Source organism: Ichthyophthirius multifiliis (assembly GCF_000220395.1).
Source record: "Ichthyophthirius multifiliis unplaced genomic scaffold scaff_1120509251032, whole genome shotgun sequence".
Lineage (NCBI taxonomy): Eukaryota > Ciliophora > Oligohymenophorea > Hymenostomatida > Ichthyophthirius > Ichthyophthirius multifiliis.
The window spans coordinates 1,110-16,098 of record NW_004086266.1 but is presented as its reverse complement, the minus strand read 5'-3'; the positions used below and the strand labels follow the sequence as shown (position 1 = coordinate 16,098).

The 14,989-nt window shown below is 17.5% G+C and overlaps 4 protein-coding genes across 4 annotated transcripts, besides 23 other annotated features; 2 read left to right on the top strand and 2 right to left on the bottom strand. All coding sequences in view use genetic code 6, as the record gives it.

The window, feature by feature from the left end:
• Nucleotides 1-1,206: 1,206 nt before the first annotated feature.
• Nucleotides 1,207-1,249: a microsatellite.
• A 285-nt stretch (nucleotides 1,250-1,534) lies between these two features.
• On the top strand, nucleotides 1,535-2,456 carry IMG5_132170 (hypothetical protein; the record flags this gene model as incomplete). The annotated part of the gene is made up of 3 exons (XM_004031972.1): nucleotides 1,535-2,102; nucleotides 2,141-2,306; nucleotides 2,354-2,456. 3 exons carry the CDS (start codon nucleotides 1,535-1,537, stop codon nucleotides 2,454-2,456), a joined length of 837 nt encoding a protein of 278 aa, XP_004032020.1.
• Nucleotides 2,312-2,350: a microsatellite.
• Nucleotides 2,457-2,698: 242 nt separating the features above from the next.
• On the top strand, nucleotides 2,699-3,682 carry IMG5_132160 (linoleoyl- desaturase, putative; the record flags this gene model as incomplete). Its single annotated transcript, XM_004031971.1, has 3 exons — nucleotides 2,699-3,165; nucleotides 3,211-3,382; nucleotides 3,512-3,682. The coding sequence occupies 3 exons, from the start codon at nucleotides 2,699-2,701 to the stop codon at nucleotides 3,680-3,682; spliced, it is 810 nt and encodes a 269-aa protein (XP_004032019.1).
• Nucleotides 3,683-4,529: 847 nt separating this feature from the next.
• Nucleotides 4,530-4,568: a microsatellite.
• Nucleotides 4,569-5,313: 745 nt separating this feature from the next.
• Nucleotides 5,314-5,339: a microsatellite.
• Nucleotides 5,340-5,429: 90 nt separating this feature from the next.
• Nucleotides 5,430-5,467: a microsatellite.
• A 27-nt stretch (nucleotides 5,468-5,494) lies between these two features.
• Nucleotides 5,495-5,530: a microsatellite.
• Nucleotides 5,531-5,574: 44 nt separating this feature from the next.
• IMG5_132150 (leishmanolysin family protein, putative) lies at nucleotides 5,575-7,204 on the bottom strand (the record flags this gene model as incomplete). The annotated part of the gene is made up of 1 exon (XM_004031970.1): nucleotides 5,575-7,204. The coding sequence occupies exon 1, from the start codon at nucleotides 7,120-7,122 to the stop codon at nucleotides 5,575-5,577; it is 1,548 nt and encodes a 515-aa protein (XP_004032018.1). The 5' UTR covers nucleotides 7,123-7,204.
• A 196-nt stretch (nucleotides 7,205-7,400) lies between these two features.
• Nucleotides 7,401-7,456: a microsatellite.
• Nucleotides 7,407-7,463: a microsatellite.
• Nucleotides 7,408-7,463: a microsatellite.
• A 1,367-nt stretch (nucleotides 7,464-8,830) lies between these two features.
• Nucleotides 8,831-8,867: a microsatellite.
• Nucleotides 8,868-8,947: 80 nt separating this feature from the next.
• Nucleotides 8,948-8,998: a microsatellite.
• Nucleotides 8,948-9,051: a microsatellite.
• Nucleotides 8,983-9,068: a microsatellite.
• Nucleotides 9,057-9,094: a microsatellite.
• Nucleotides 9,095-9,223: 129 nt separating this feature from the next.
• Nucleotides 9,224-9,267: a microsatellite.
• An 843-nt stretch (nucleotides 9,268-10,110) lies between these two features.
• Nucleotides 10,111-10,145: a microsatellite.
• Nucleotides 10,146-11,214: 1,069 nt separating this feature from the next.
• Nucleotides 11,215-11,264: a microsatellite.
• Nucleotides 11,265-11,961: 697 nt separating this feature from the next.
• Nucleotides 11,962-12,016: a microsatellite.
• An 848-nt stretch (nucleotides 12,017-12,864) lies between these two features.
• Nucleotides 12,865-12,920: a microsatellite.
• Nucleotides 12,866-12,925: a microsatellite.
• Nucleotides 12,926-13,025: 100 nt separating this feature from the next.
• Nucleotides 13,026-14,576, bottom strand: IMG5_132140 (leishmanolysin family protein, putative; the record flags this gene model as incomplete). The annotated part of the gene is made up of 1 exon (XM_004031969.1): nucleotides 13,026-14,576. The coding sequence occupies exon 1, from the start codon at nucleotides 14,514-14,516 to the stop codon at nucleotides 13,026-13,028; it is 1,491 nt and encodes a 496-aa protein (XP_004032017.1). The 5' UTR covers nucleotides 14,517-14,576.
• A 244-nt stretch (nucleotides 14,577-14,820) lies between these two features.
• Nucleotides 14,821-14,911: a microsatellite.
• Nucleotides 14,842-14,897: a microsatellite.
• Nucleotides 14,857-14,900: a microsatellite.
• Nucleotides 14,912-14,989: the final 78 nt, after the last annotated feature.

Here is a 14,989-nt window from a genome sequence, read left to right as displayed (position 1 = left end):
TAAATAATGTTATTTTTTAACAAAAATTTTATTACATTTCATTGATGCTTTGCATTATAAATCTTATTTTTTGCATTCATTTTGTGAAATATTTTTTGGATTTTTAATTTTATTTGAACTTTTTTAAGAAGTAAAAAAAATATAAATTAAAAAAAAATTATTTAAAAAGAAAAATTTTAGGTATAAAAAAATACTTAAAATAAAAAAACTATCAATATAATCAAATTAACAGTTTTATTCCTTTCAAGTATTGTAACTTTTGGAATAGATTTATTCATTTATTTATTTTATAATGAAATTTCTTTAGATGTAGGAAATTGTTTTAGAGTATTAATACTTTTAAATACATATTAAGTTTAATTTGCATTAGAAAGACTAAGCTTAGTTATTGAAAAAGTATAAATAATATTTATAATATATGTTTATTTATAAAGATAAAAGAAATGCTTTTTGTAAATTTACTTCTTTTATATTTGTTAACAATGATTGCATATTATATATTACATGGATTTAGTTAAAATTTTAATATATATTTTGAAGATTTCATTTCAACTTTCTTGTTTTTATTTTAGACCATAACTTTTGATGCTTGGGGAGATGTTGCAAGAGAAGCATTATTAAAAGTTTTTTATTAAAAAATGTATTTAATAATTTTAAATTATATATATAGAATGCTTTATTCGGATTATTTTTTGGATTTCTTGTTATTTTTATTGGATTTTTCTTATAAAATTTATTAATAGGAACTATTACTACAATTGTATAACCTGCTGCAGAAATAGCTTTCGATAATTCTGTAATTTTAGAAAAAAAAATTCCTTTGAAATATTCTAATATTATAAAAGAATATATGATAGGCAGAGAAAAAAGCAAATGTTCTAATTAAAAACTAAAAAATATTATGAATAATTTTAGAAAAGGACAAGAAGATCTAATTTTAAAAATAGATGGAAAAATATATAAAATTAAAAATAAATAATTACTCAATGTTATGTGAATTATTTAATTTTTTTTAATTAAAAATTTAAGGATTTTAAATTTATTTTAAAATTAAAATATTAAATAAATAAACGAATATTACATGAATTATGTATTATATGTTTTTTTGTTTCATATTTCAATATAAATACTAGAAAAAGAATAAGAAATATATATTTTAACTTAATTTTTTTTTAATTTAACATGTATTTTTATTTTAAAAATACATTTAAATAAAATAATTTTTTAAAAAAATATATATTTTCAAATATAAAAAATATAATATTATATTATATTATTTCTCTTAATCAAATTTAAATTTTATTATGCTTTTAATTTAAAAAAAAAAAAACATTTTTTTCTATATTTAAAGACATAAATAATTATAATTAAACGTGAAATATAAACATAAAATATCTATTAAAAGAAAAAAAAAAATTAAAATTAAAATTAAAAAAGGCAAATTATAACAAGAAAGAAAAAAAACTAAATAAAATAAAATAAATATAAAAATAATTTAAAAAGATTCTAAAATATATTTATCAATAGTTCCTAAATGTAAAAAAGCAATAACTTAAAAGATAAAAAATTAAAAGACGAAGGCCTTTAAAAATAAAAATCAAATCAATTTTTCCAACATATTTTACGTATACATTCTCATAGATACTTTAGAAAAATACTCTTTATAATCATTTCTATACACTTACTTACATTCATATCTCCATTTACAAGTCTAGCACTAGAAATACCTGCAATTATATACTATATATTCAAACAGACATATGATATATGGCCTTTTCCTACATATGCAGTTACAAGTAGTGAAAATTAAATCTAAATAGCGAACTTAATATATAAGATTTTAGAAATAGTGGTTTAATTACTATATACAATAGATCTATTACCTAAAATATTTATTTGGAAAAAACCTTTATGGTGGAAATCTTTAAACGTATTAGTAGTTACATTGATGGTTATTTTAGTTCCTTTTACAATTAGAGAATATTAGCTTTATGGGTACAGTATTGAAAGACTTAAGTTCAGAGTTTGTTCTATAGGGCTTTCTTTTCTATTATTATGTGAAATCATGTCAATTAGAGAATGGAAAACACTTAAATTTGAAGGTACTTATAACTATAATTTTTATTAAAAAAAATAAAAGAACTTAAAAAAAATAAAAAATAATCTGATTAAAAATAAAACGAAAAACCTGAATATAAAATATACACATGGCCTGAAATAATTCAACACGATAAAAGAGATGATTGTTGGATTGTAATACAAGGTAAAGTATATGATTTATCAAATTATATTTCCCAACATCCAGGGTATGAATAAAAATAAAATAAAAAAATAAAAAAAACATAAAAAATAGTGGTGATATAATATTAGATGGAGCAGGTGGTGAATGTACTTTATGTGGTATTCATACCATCCAACTTGGATTATCGAAAAAAATTTACAAGATGATTTTTTGATTGGGGAAGTTTATAATTATAGCGACTTTTATTCTTACAAAGATAGCTTTTATTTAAATATAAAAAAATAAATTGAATAAAAAATTCCAAAAAATAAGCGATAAAACGATATTCGTTTATTTGTCAAATCATTTATAGTCTTAGTATCCTACATATATTTATTCTACAAATTTGTAAAAGAAAACACTCTTTTTTACACTTTTGCCTTCGGATTTATTTCTGGACAAATAGGAATAAATGTAATGCACGACGGAAACCATGTGGCTTTTACTTCTAATAAACTAATATCGAAAATAGCTGGATATACATTGGAGTTGACTTTTTCCTCTTCCGTAGTATATAGAAGGTCCCATGATTTTGGGCATCATGGATGTGCTAATCATTATGAATTAGATAGATCTTTTGATACTACTTTTCCACTTATTAGACTTCATAGAATGCAGCCTAAATTGTGGTTTCATAAGTATTAATAAATTTATGTCTGGTTTGTATATGGTTTAACTAATTTTGGCGATCTGTTTGGTACTTTTGATGAAATATACTGGATGAGTAATTTTCCAAGTAGATAAGGATTTTGTTCTAATTTTTAAGTTTTTAGTTAAGCAATTATTAAAATGATATGGTTTATTACCTTAATTATTATTCCTACATATCTGCATGGGTATTTATGGGCTTTTCCTATTTGGATGTTGTATATGGTTATATTTAGGTTATTTAACTATTTTTTATAAATTATTTTTTTTATATTTTTTAGTTATTCTTATGCTTTGTTTTTTGCAGTTAATCATTGGACTGATGAAGCTAATTTTACTGACAATAGTAATATAAATAATACAGATTGGGGAATCATGTAAATTTAAAATTCATGCAATTTCGCTCTTGATAGTACTTTTTGGAGTCATATTTGTGGAGGATTAAATTTTTAAGTATATTATTATATAAAATATTAATATTAAGTTTTATTTAATAACAAATAAAGATAAAATAAAAAAATTATTAAAAAAATCATATATATTAAAGATATTTATATATTCATGTTTTTATATATTTTAAAGATTGAACATCATTTAGCCCCTGGATATTCACACACAAGGTTATTTGAAATTAGCCAAGTAGTTTAAGAATATTGCAAATAAAATAATGTCAAATATGTTACTTACAATACTTTTTGGGATGCTTTGAAAGGTCATTATAATTTATTAAAAAAATTAGGGGAATCAGAGTGATATTCAAAAAAAATATATATATAAAGATATTTCGAATAAATATAAAAATTCAAATAAATCGTATTGTTTGTATTTTTCATTTTTATTTAATTTTTATAGTTTTCTTTATATATTTAAATAAATGTTTTTATTTATTATTTATTTATATTGTTTAAAATAAAAAAATAAATTATTTTTAATTTTTAAAATATATAATAAAATAATAATTTTTCTCTATTTAATATATTTAAATTTTGTTTAAAAAAAATTGCAAAATTAATAATTTATCTAAAACCATTATTAGTTTAATTTTTATTTGCATTCTTATTTTTTCTATAATTAATTTTATATTGTAAAATTATATGATTAAAATTTTTATAATTTATAAACTTTTTAAATGGATTTTTTTTAAATTATTTATGGATTATTGCTCCTTCATCAAATATTTTAATTTTAGATTTTATTTCCTATTTTTTTGTCAGTAAATTAAATTAATTCCATTAAAACATAATTGAAATATAATTTTAATATTATTAAAAAAATACTTATAATAAATATATTATTTTATATAAACAGAGATAATATTTGCTATTTTATTAAAGTATTCTTTTTAATACATCCATAAAAGAGTTATAATTATTTAAATAATAAAAATACAAAAAAATTATAAAATTAATCATTCATTATATCCAAATTTTATTAAAATAACATAAGTTTATTAACTAAAATTCATTATACACTAATTAAATTAAAATTTAGCATATTAACTATTTTATTAATATTTTTCTTGCAAACTGATTTAAGGTAATTTAATATTTTAAACCATTAGGATTTAGTGATTAAAATGTATCATTATTATTTTATGAATAATTAAAAATTTAAACATTAAAATTCTTAAAAATTAAAAACTTTCATTCGTAATTATATTTATTTATTTGCTTTACAAATTTATATTATTTTAAAAAAATTTTTCAAATTTAAAATATTTAAAAATCTATATTTGTATTTTAATCAAATTATTGTAAAAAAATTGTCAAAATATGAATTTTATTTATATGAATTATTAAATTAAAATAAAAGCAAAAATCAATTGATAAATTACTTAATATTTCTAAAAATATATATATTCTATTTTTCAAAAATTAGAATATTGAAAAATATTTATTTATTTACCCTTTATGATTTTTGAAATATAAACATTTTTAAAAAGAAAATATACAAATAAATATTTTTTTTTAAAAAAAAAAAATTTTTACATTTAATTATAATATTATTAATTAAACATAAGTTCAAATTTTATATTTATCAATATTATTTATTATAATCAAATATTTTTTTAACTTAAAAAAATATATTATTTTTATTAATTTATTTATTATTTTTTGTTAATATGAAAATCAATTATATTTTTAATTTGTTGCATGATTTATATTGTTTTAAATATATCTATATACATCCATATAATGTTTTTATTTTAATTTTTACTTAATTTTAAAATAATATTTTTTTAATTTTTATAATTTTATATGTTTAAAACAAAATTGGCTTATTAAAAGTTTTTAATTTAAAATATTAATTTTCTTATCAATTTAATTTAATATATTAAGAGTAAAAATTATTTTACGTTTAAGAATTATTAAATTTTTGTAATACCTTTTATTTATTCCTTTTATTTATTAATATAAAAAAAAATTATGCATTTTTTTATTAAAAATCAATATTTATTGATTTATAATAATGTTTTTAAATATTTTAATTAAATACGTTTTTTTAATTTATAAAATAATTTTAAGTTAAAAAAATTTTTTTTATTAAAAAATTCAATTATTTTTGATATATATATAAATATATATATATATATATAAATATTATTAAAAATAATATTTTTAAATTTCTAAGATATCTTTAACTTATCAATATATGCTTATACATTAACCATATTAATTTGGTTGTGTCAAAAATTAACAAAGTGTACAATCATTAGCTGTTCCTCCTTTACATCTTTTACATGACGGATGACATTAAAAGCATTTAGGACCATGTCTAAAATAACCGTTAGGACATTAGTTCTAACAAGATCTATCAGGACTAATTACTTAATTTCCAGGACATTATTTTACACATGTTTTGTCTGATACTACTTAATGACATTTTACAGAACAATCAACTCCTCCCCATCCAGGTAAACATAAACAAACTCCTCTTACACAAAAACCCACAGAGCTACAATAATTTGGACATATATGAACATAATCACAAAATTAAAGAAATGATGAAGGGCAAACAATTTTACCAAATCTATCATTTTAAGGATTAATCAACTTTTCTTCTTTTTCTTTAGTACAAATGATTTATCTTTTAATTTAAGGAAAAAAAATACTAATAGATTTATGATCAGGAGAACATTTAAACATATGACATCTTGCTTATTCATCATTTAATAATTTAACATTATTACTACTTGTAGAGTTAAAACATTTACTACTAATACCAAAATACTCTAATGCAATATCACTATTATTAAATTGAAAATTATTTTTAAAAGAAGTACACAATTTATTGCCATAAATATCTTTCATCAAGCATTTATCAAAGTAAGGAGTAGTTTCAGGAAAACCATATCCATCATTTTCGAAAGAACATTATACTTTCATTTCTTACGGGAACTCATCAAATTTTTGTTTACTATAGCATCCTTCAATTACAAACGAACATCCTTTTCCTTTACCCCAATAAAGGTTATCAGCCATGTTTTCATTTACTTCAGTATAATAACCAGTATCTCTTAATAAAGCAATAGTAAGAACTGATAATTAAGCATCTGTAATTACATCACTAGCCATCATCATTTCATTTTAAACAATTAGTTATTCCCAGTGAGAACCTAAAGAGCCTGATCCTCCTTCATTTTCAAGTTACATACCTTCCATATTAGGACAAGCATAATATTTTCTAGCAGTTTAAAGTATATTTTTTGTCATAACTAGTGTTGTCGGTAAACCTCTATAAATTACTATTTTCGTTATTTAAGATAATCCATATTATCCATAATATTATCCTGTCTAAGGATTTATCCAAAATTACATTTAAAATCCACTAAATCCTAGGATATGTAAAATTTCATGGATAGTAGTTTCAAGATCATTCTCAAATGATTCAGCATCCTGATTTTTACCAAATAATCCTAAATCAAATTAGATTCTACCAAAAGAAGGTCTCATGTACATATCGTTGTAAGCACAAACACAAGCGTTTGCCAAATCTCCATCTTATGGTTTATTTTTAGTTATAACATAAATATGTAAATCAGAATCAGGAATACCTACTTCTATAGCACTATCTGGAATAAAAACACCGTTGCAACTTTATTTCCATAATTTGCTATATCTAGGAAAATAGTTATTTCCTAAAAATGGGTTTACTTTTAAAAGTTTTTAAAAATAAATTTTCGCTGTTTCCATTTATCTAAATATATAACTTTTATATATTTGAGCTAGATTTTTATCAAGGAATGAGTAATCAATAGTTATTTTAATTGGTTAGCTTTATTTAGGTCTTAAATATTAAAGATTTCGTTTAGACTATGTTTCTAAATCATCTATAAGTCTAAGTCTATCATATAAACTCTTTTCTAGCTCTTTGTGTCTACATTTATGTGTATTTACAATTTGAACTAGGAACAAAATTACTAAAATTGATAAAATTATATTTTTAATATTCATATAAATTTTGACTATTTTTTACTTTTTTTTAATTTATTTTTCTTAAATTTATATTTTTTATATTTTTTTTTTTAACTTTAAATTAAATAAAAAAAAGATGCTTTTTAAAAAAACATAAAATATAATTATTAATAAATAATTAAATGATAATAACTTAAGTAATAAAGATATATTTAGAACTTTTTATTGAAAAAAATGTAGAATTAAAATTAAAAAGATTATTCTAATAATTTTTAATAGTTTATAAAAATTATTATAAATACATATCCATATATATAGTGATTATGAAATTAATCTATTATATAGTTATAATATAAAATAATTTTAGATATTAATTACATTTATAGAATAAATATTATTATAAAATAATATAAATTTAATTAATTATAAAATTTTTTATATAAATATTTAATATGATTTTATTCTTTATTTATATTAAAATATAATTAATGAATTTATAAAATAATTTGAAAAAAATTATATAAAAAATAATATTATTTTAGTCAAAATAAAAAAAAATAGATAAATGAATTTATATTATATTAATCTATAGAAAATTATAAAGAAATTTATATATTTTTAAATAAAATTAAATATATTTATAAATAAAAAATGGTTTAATATATTTCTATTTATTTAAATTTAATATATATTTTTAAATAAATATATATATATATTTTTTTAGATTTAAAATTATAATTATTTATCAATATTTTTTTTAAAGATAATTTAATGCTTATAAGTTTTAAGACAAACTAATTTGTATTTATTTTATCAAAGATTTTAATTTTGTTTATTTTAGATATTTTAAATAAAATTTATTTAAATTTTGATAATTTTTTAAACATCATTATGAAGCTTTTTAAATATTAATTATCCCAAATAATATCAAACTAAAATATAAAAATGGTTTATATTAAATATATATATAAATATAATAAAAAACAGATAAATTATCTTTGTGTTATAAATAAAATTTTATCAAAAATATTCTAATTAAATATAAATTTAAGCATATTATTGAATATATAAAATATAAAAGCATTTAAAAAAAAGTATATATATATTATAAAAAATACTCAAAACTTTTAATAATAATTATCATAGTTATGACATTTCAATGTTTAACATAACTTTTTTTTTAAAGAATTCAACTACCAATATATATATTTAATTAAAAAAATCAGAAATAAAAAATGATAAACTAAACAAAAATGTTAAATATAAATTAATAAAAAAAAATATATTCTTAAATATAATATTAAAAACAATTTATGAATATATTATACTTATTATTAATATCTCTATTTTAATAGAAAAACAATGAAATTTCATTTAAAAAAATATAAATCAAATATTTTTAATATTGGCAAGGATTTAAAAATATATTAATTATAATACAAAATTTTATTTGGAGCAAAAATTAATAATAAATAAATAAGGTAAAAAATATAATATAAAATATATTATAAATATATATATAATAGAAAAAATAACATAGAAACATAAAAAATTTATGGTTAAATATGAATTAAAAAAATATCTTTAATAATATTGACTATATTAAAATAAAATAAAATAAAAAAAATAAAATAAAATAAAATAAAATAAAATATTAAATATTAATAATTATAAATAAAAAATAAAAATAATAATAATATAAGATAATTATATTTAAAATATAATATTTTAAAAAATATATCTTTAAAAATAAAATATGAAGAAATTTCTTTTATTTTTTACAAAAAAATATAAAAAGTACTTGTATATTTAAGTTAGAAACAAACACATTTTTATTTATTTATTTATATATTATTTTATTAATTAATCATTAATTACGTTATTATGAATATTAATTAGAATTATTATGTATTTAATTTAGAAATTGATTTTTATACTTTTTTATGAATATTGTTTTTAATTCTTTTATTTATTTCATTAATAATATTATTCTTTATTAATTAATAATCTTTTTTTGTATTAATATATAATTATTAGCATTTAATTTATATTAAATTTATTATAATAATTTATGGAATTTGTTATTTATACAGGATTAAAAATAAATTATTTATATAATATTTTGTAAATATAAATGTTAATTTTTTTGTTATTATAATGTAGAAAATTTAATATATTAAGAGAAAAAATAATATTCATTTAAAATATTAATTTTTTAGTTTAATAATATCTTTGATTTTTTATTATAAAAAATAGTATTAATTTATAATAATATTTTGAAAAGCTATAAAATTATAATATTTTTTTATTTATATATATAATTTAAATTTATAAAAAATGGTTTTATTTAAAAATAATCATATTATAAAAAAAAAATATTTAAATTTGTAGCATAAAATCATCAAAAATAATTTTTATTTTTACTTTTGCCATTAAAATTTTTATTTAATTAACTATCTTTAAGCAATCTTTTATGATCTCTATAAATTTATACATTAATTAAACATTTTAATTTAGTTATGCCAAAAATTAACAAAGTGTACAAAATCATAAGCTGTTTCTCCTTTAAATCTTTTATATGAAAGATGACATTAAGAGCATTTTGGAACGTATCTAAAATAACCATTAAGATAAAAGTTTTAGCAAAATCTATCAGGACTAATTAATTTAAAACAATCAACTCCTCTTACACAAACACCCACAGAGCTACAATGATTTGCACATATAGGAACATAATCAAAGAATAAAGATAATGAATAAGGACAAAACATTTTACACAATCTAACATTTTATCAAATCTACTATTTTGAAGATGAATAGTCTTTACTTCTTCTTATTCAACGCATATAATTTATTTTTAATTTAAGATAAATCAATAATAATAATATTTTCTTATCAGGGGAGCATAAAAATATATGAAATATTTTTTAATTATCATTTCTTAATAAAAGCTTTAATGCTTGTATAAGTAAAGCATTTACTATTAATACCAAAATATTCTAATGTTATATCAATATCAATATCCTTATTTTTATTTTTATAAGAAATAAGCAATCTATTGCCATAATTACTTTTCATCAGACATTTATCTAAGAAAGGAGTAGTAGCAGGTTCCCCATATCCATCATTTTCGAAAGAACACTAAACTTTAGATTATTATGTAAGCTATTCCATAAATTTTTTTTGCCATTTTAAATGTATTTCCATATTATTATACTCTCTCTGTCTCAGAATTTATGCAAAGATACATTTAAAATTAAATAAATCCTAGTGTATGTAAAATTTTATGGACAGTAGCTTCAAGATCATTCTCAAATGATGTGTATTTCATTGTAAACAAAATCCATAGCGTTTGCTAAATTTCCATCTTATGTGTATTTTTAGTTATAAAATAAATATGTTAATAAAATTCAGATTCATGAATGCCTCTAGATACAGCAGCAATTTTAATCATTATACTTTATCAATCTAAATACCATAATCTACTATTTTTATTTTATGAGAATTAGTTATTTCCTAAAATTGGGTTTACTTTTAAAAAGTCTTTAAAAATAAAGTTTCGTAGTTTCCAGTAATCTAAATGTATAATTTTTTATTTAATGAGGTAGATTTTTGTCAAGGTATGAGTAATTAATATTTAATCTAATAGGTTTTCTTTGTTGAGACTATATTAAAATTTTCGTTTAGGTTATATTTTTAATCATCTTAAAGTCTATCAAAGAAATTCTTTTCTAAATCATATTCTCTATATTTATGCGTATGCACAATTTAGACTAAAAAAAAGACTAAATCTAATAAAATTTTATTTTTAAAATGTATTTTACTTATGATATAAATATTAAAAATGTTAAGTAAATAATTTTTTTAATTAAATATAAAAAGTTTAAATAATAATAATAATTATAAAAAATATAAATAATACACATATATATATATTTTTATATGAGATTAAAAATATTTATAACTACAATATTGGTTAATTATATTGATAATGTATTTAAATTTAATATAAACCTTTAAAATATAAAGTGCATAATATATTTCTGATTTAAAATTTATATTATCATTTTTTTTTAAATAATTTAATGTTTATAAGTTTTTAAGACAAAATTATTTGCATTTATCTTATAAAATATTTAAATTTTATTTGTTTTTGATATTAAAAATTAATTAATATTAAAATCTTGTTAATTATTTAAAAAAAAAAATTAAAGCATTTAAAATAATACTTAGCCAAGCCAAAAATAAATAAAATAAATTATAAAAATAGCTTATATTAAATATATATATATATTAGTATTATAAAAAACAGATACATAATCTTTTCTTTAAAAGTAAAATTTTACCAATATTCTAATTACAAATACATTTAAATATAAATAAAAATAAAGAATTAAAAAAGTATAAATAAAATATATTTAAAGAATAATTTAATATAATATTGGAACAACAATACTAATAATTTAAAAATATAATAAAAATCTTGTAATAATAATTATCATAGTTATGATATTCCAATGTTTAACAAAAATTTTTCTTTAAAGAATTTAACTACTAATTTATATATTTAATTAAAAAAATGAACCTCTAAACAACATTTATAATAATGTTTTAATGAAAAATATTAAATCAATATATTTATATTTAAAAACTATAAATAAATTAATTATATCATTAAATATGCGTTATTTTTATAAAAATAAATTTAATTTATTTAGAAATAATTATAAAATAGAATATATAGTTATTATTAAGAAATATTGAAAATGAGAAAAAAAAATATTAAAATAGAAATATTTTTAAAAAAATAATAAAAGCAAACATAAAATACAAAAAATATAAGCAGTTACAATTTAAATATAAATAATAATATAAAAAATATAAAATATTTATGGTAAAATACTATTAAAAACAAAAATGTTAATAATTACTGAATATTAAAAAAAATACATAATAATAATTATTCTAATATATATATATATATCCAATTAATTTTAAAAATATTATATATATTAAATAGTAATATAAAAAAAATTAATTGTTATTAATAAAAAATAAAAAAAATGTTTAATATATTTTATATTTGTAATATACTTATTTATATACACATTTTTATTTTTTTTATTAATATTTATTTTATTTTTTTATTGTGAATTTCAATCAATTATATAATTTATAAAATTATTTTTAATTGTTAATAAAATATTTTTTTTCAACTTATCTATATAAGGATTTCATTTTTTTTCTTTTTTCTGTTTTATAATTAATATTTTAAATATCTATATAATTTTATTATGTTAAAGGTAAACTGATTTTTTATATAGTTTGCAATTATAATGTTAATTTTCTTTTAATATACATTATATATTAAGAGAAAAATCAAATTTTGTTCAAGTTTTTTTTATTTTATTTTATTTTATATAAACTTTCATTATTTGAAAAAAAAAAATTAAATATTTTTTTATTAAAAGTTTAAAATTTATCTATTATCAATAACAATAATTTAATTTATAATGCTTTTTTTTTAATTTAAAAAAATTTTAAATTATAAAAAATGTTTTCATTAAAAAAAATTTATAATAATTTTATAAATATAATATTAATAATAAAAATATATTTAAATTTCTAAGATATATTTACTTTAAAATTATAATTATTATTGTGTTAAATAATTTAACTAATCATAATGAATATCCTTTTGCACATTAACCATATTAATTTAGTTGTGTCAAAAATTAACAAAATGTACAATCATTAGCTGTTCCTCCTTTACATCTTTTACATGACGGATGACATTAAAAGCATTTAGGACCATGTCTAAAATAACCGTTAGGACATTAGTTCTAACAAGATCTATCAGGACTAATTACTTAATTTCCAGGACATTATTTTACACATGTTTTGTCTGATACTACTTAATGACATTTTACAGAACAATCAACTCCTCCCCATCCAGGTAAACATAAACAAACTCCTCTTACACAAACACCCGTAGTGCTACAATGTTTTGGACACATAGGAACATAATCACAAAATTAAAGAAATGATGAAGGGCAAACAATTTTACCAAATCTATCATTTTAAGGATGAATCGACATTAGTGCTCCTTCATTAGTACAAATAATTTAACTTTTAATTTAAGGAAAATAAATAGTAATAGATCTCTTATCAGGAGAACACTTAAACATATGACATCTTTTTTATATATCATTTATAAATTTAACTCCATTACTACCTGTTGAGGTAAAACATTTACTATTAGTTCCATAATATTCCAATTTAGCATCACTATCTTAATTTATAAAATTATTTTTATAAGAAGTACACAAATTATTGCCATAAATACTTTTCATCAAGCATTTATCTAAGAAAGGAGTAGTTTCAGGAAAACCATATCCATCATTTTCAAAAGAACATTATATTTTCATTTATTATGGGAATTCATGAAATTTTAGACCACTATGGCATCCTAAAATTACAAATTAACATCCTTTTCCTTTACCCCAATAAAGGTTATCAGCCATGTTTTCATTTACTTCAGTATAATAACCAGTATCTCTTAATAAAGCAATAGTAAGAACTGATAATTAAGCATCTGTAATAGCCCGACTAGCCATCATCATTTCATTTTAAACAATTAGTTATTCCCAGTGAGAACCTAAAGAGCCTGATCCTCCTTCATTTTCAAGTTACATACCTTCCATAGTAGGACAAGCATAATATTTTCTAGCAGTTTAAAGTATATTTTTTGTCATAACTAGTGTTGTCGGTAAACTTCTATAAATTACTATTTTCGTTATTTAAGATAATCCATATTATCCATAATATTATCCTGTCTAAGGATTTATCCAAAATGGCATTTAAAATCCACTAAATCCTAGAATATGTATAATTTCATGGACTGTAGTTTCTAAATCATTCTCAAATGATTCATTGTCATCATTTACACCGACTAAACCTATATTAAATTAAATTCTACCAAAAGAAGGTCTTAAGTGATAACTGTTGTGAGCACAAACACAAGCGTTTGCCAAATCTCCATCTTATGGTTTATTTTTAATTATAACATAAATATTTAAATCGGAATTAGCAACACCTATGGTTACAGCAGAAGATGGAATTTCTACACCTTCACATTATAAAGTCCATAATTTGTGGTTCTTCGGAAACATGTTATTTCCTTAAATTGGGTTTACTTTTAAAAGTTTTTAAAAATAAATTTTCGCTGTTTCCATTAACCTATATAAATAATTTTTTATAGGATAAGCTAGATTTTTATCAACGAAAGAGTAATCAATAGTTATTCTAATTGGTTAGCTTTATTGAGGTCTTCCATATTAAAGTATTCGTTCAGACTAAATTTCGAAATCATCTATAAGGCTAAGTCTATCATATAAACTCTTTTCTAACTCATGATGTCTACATTTATGTGTGTGTACAATCTGAACTAGTAAATAAACTAATATATTTGATAAAATTATATTTTTAATATTCATATATTTTATGATTATATTTTTTAATTTTTATTTTATAATTTTTTTTTTTTAATTTTTTTTAATATTAATTTATTTAAAATAGATTGAAATAAAAAAATTGATTTTTATAAGCAAAATAATATATTTTATTCTAAAAAATTAAAATTAAA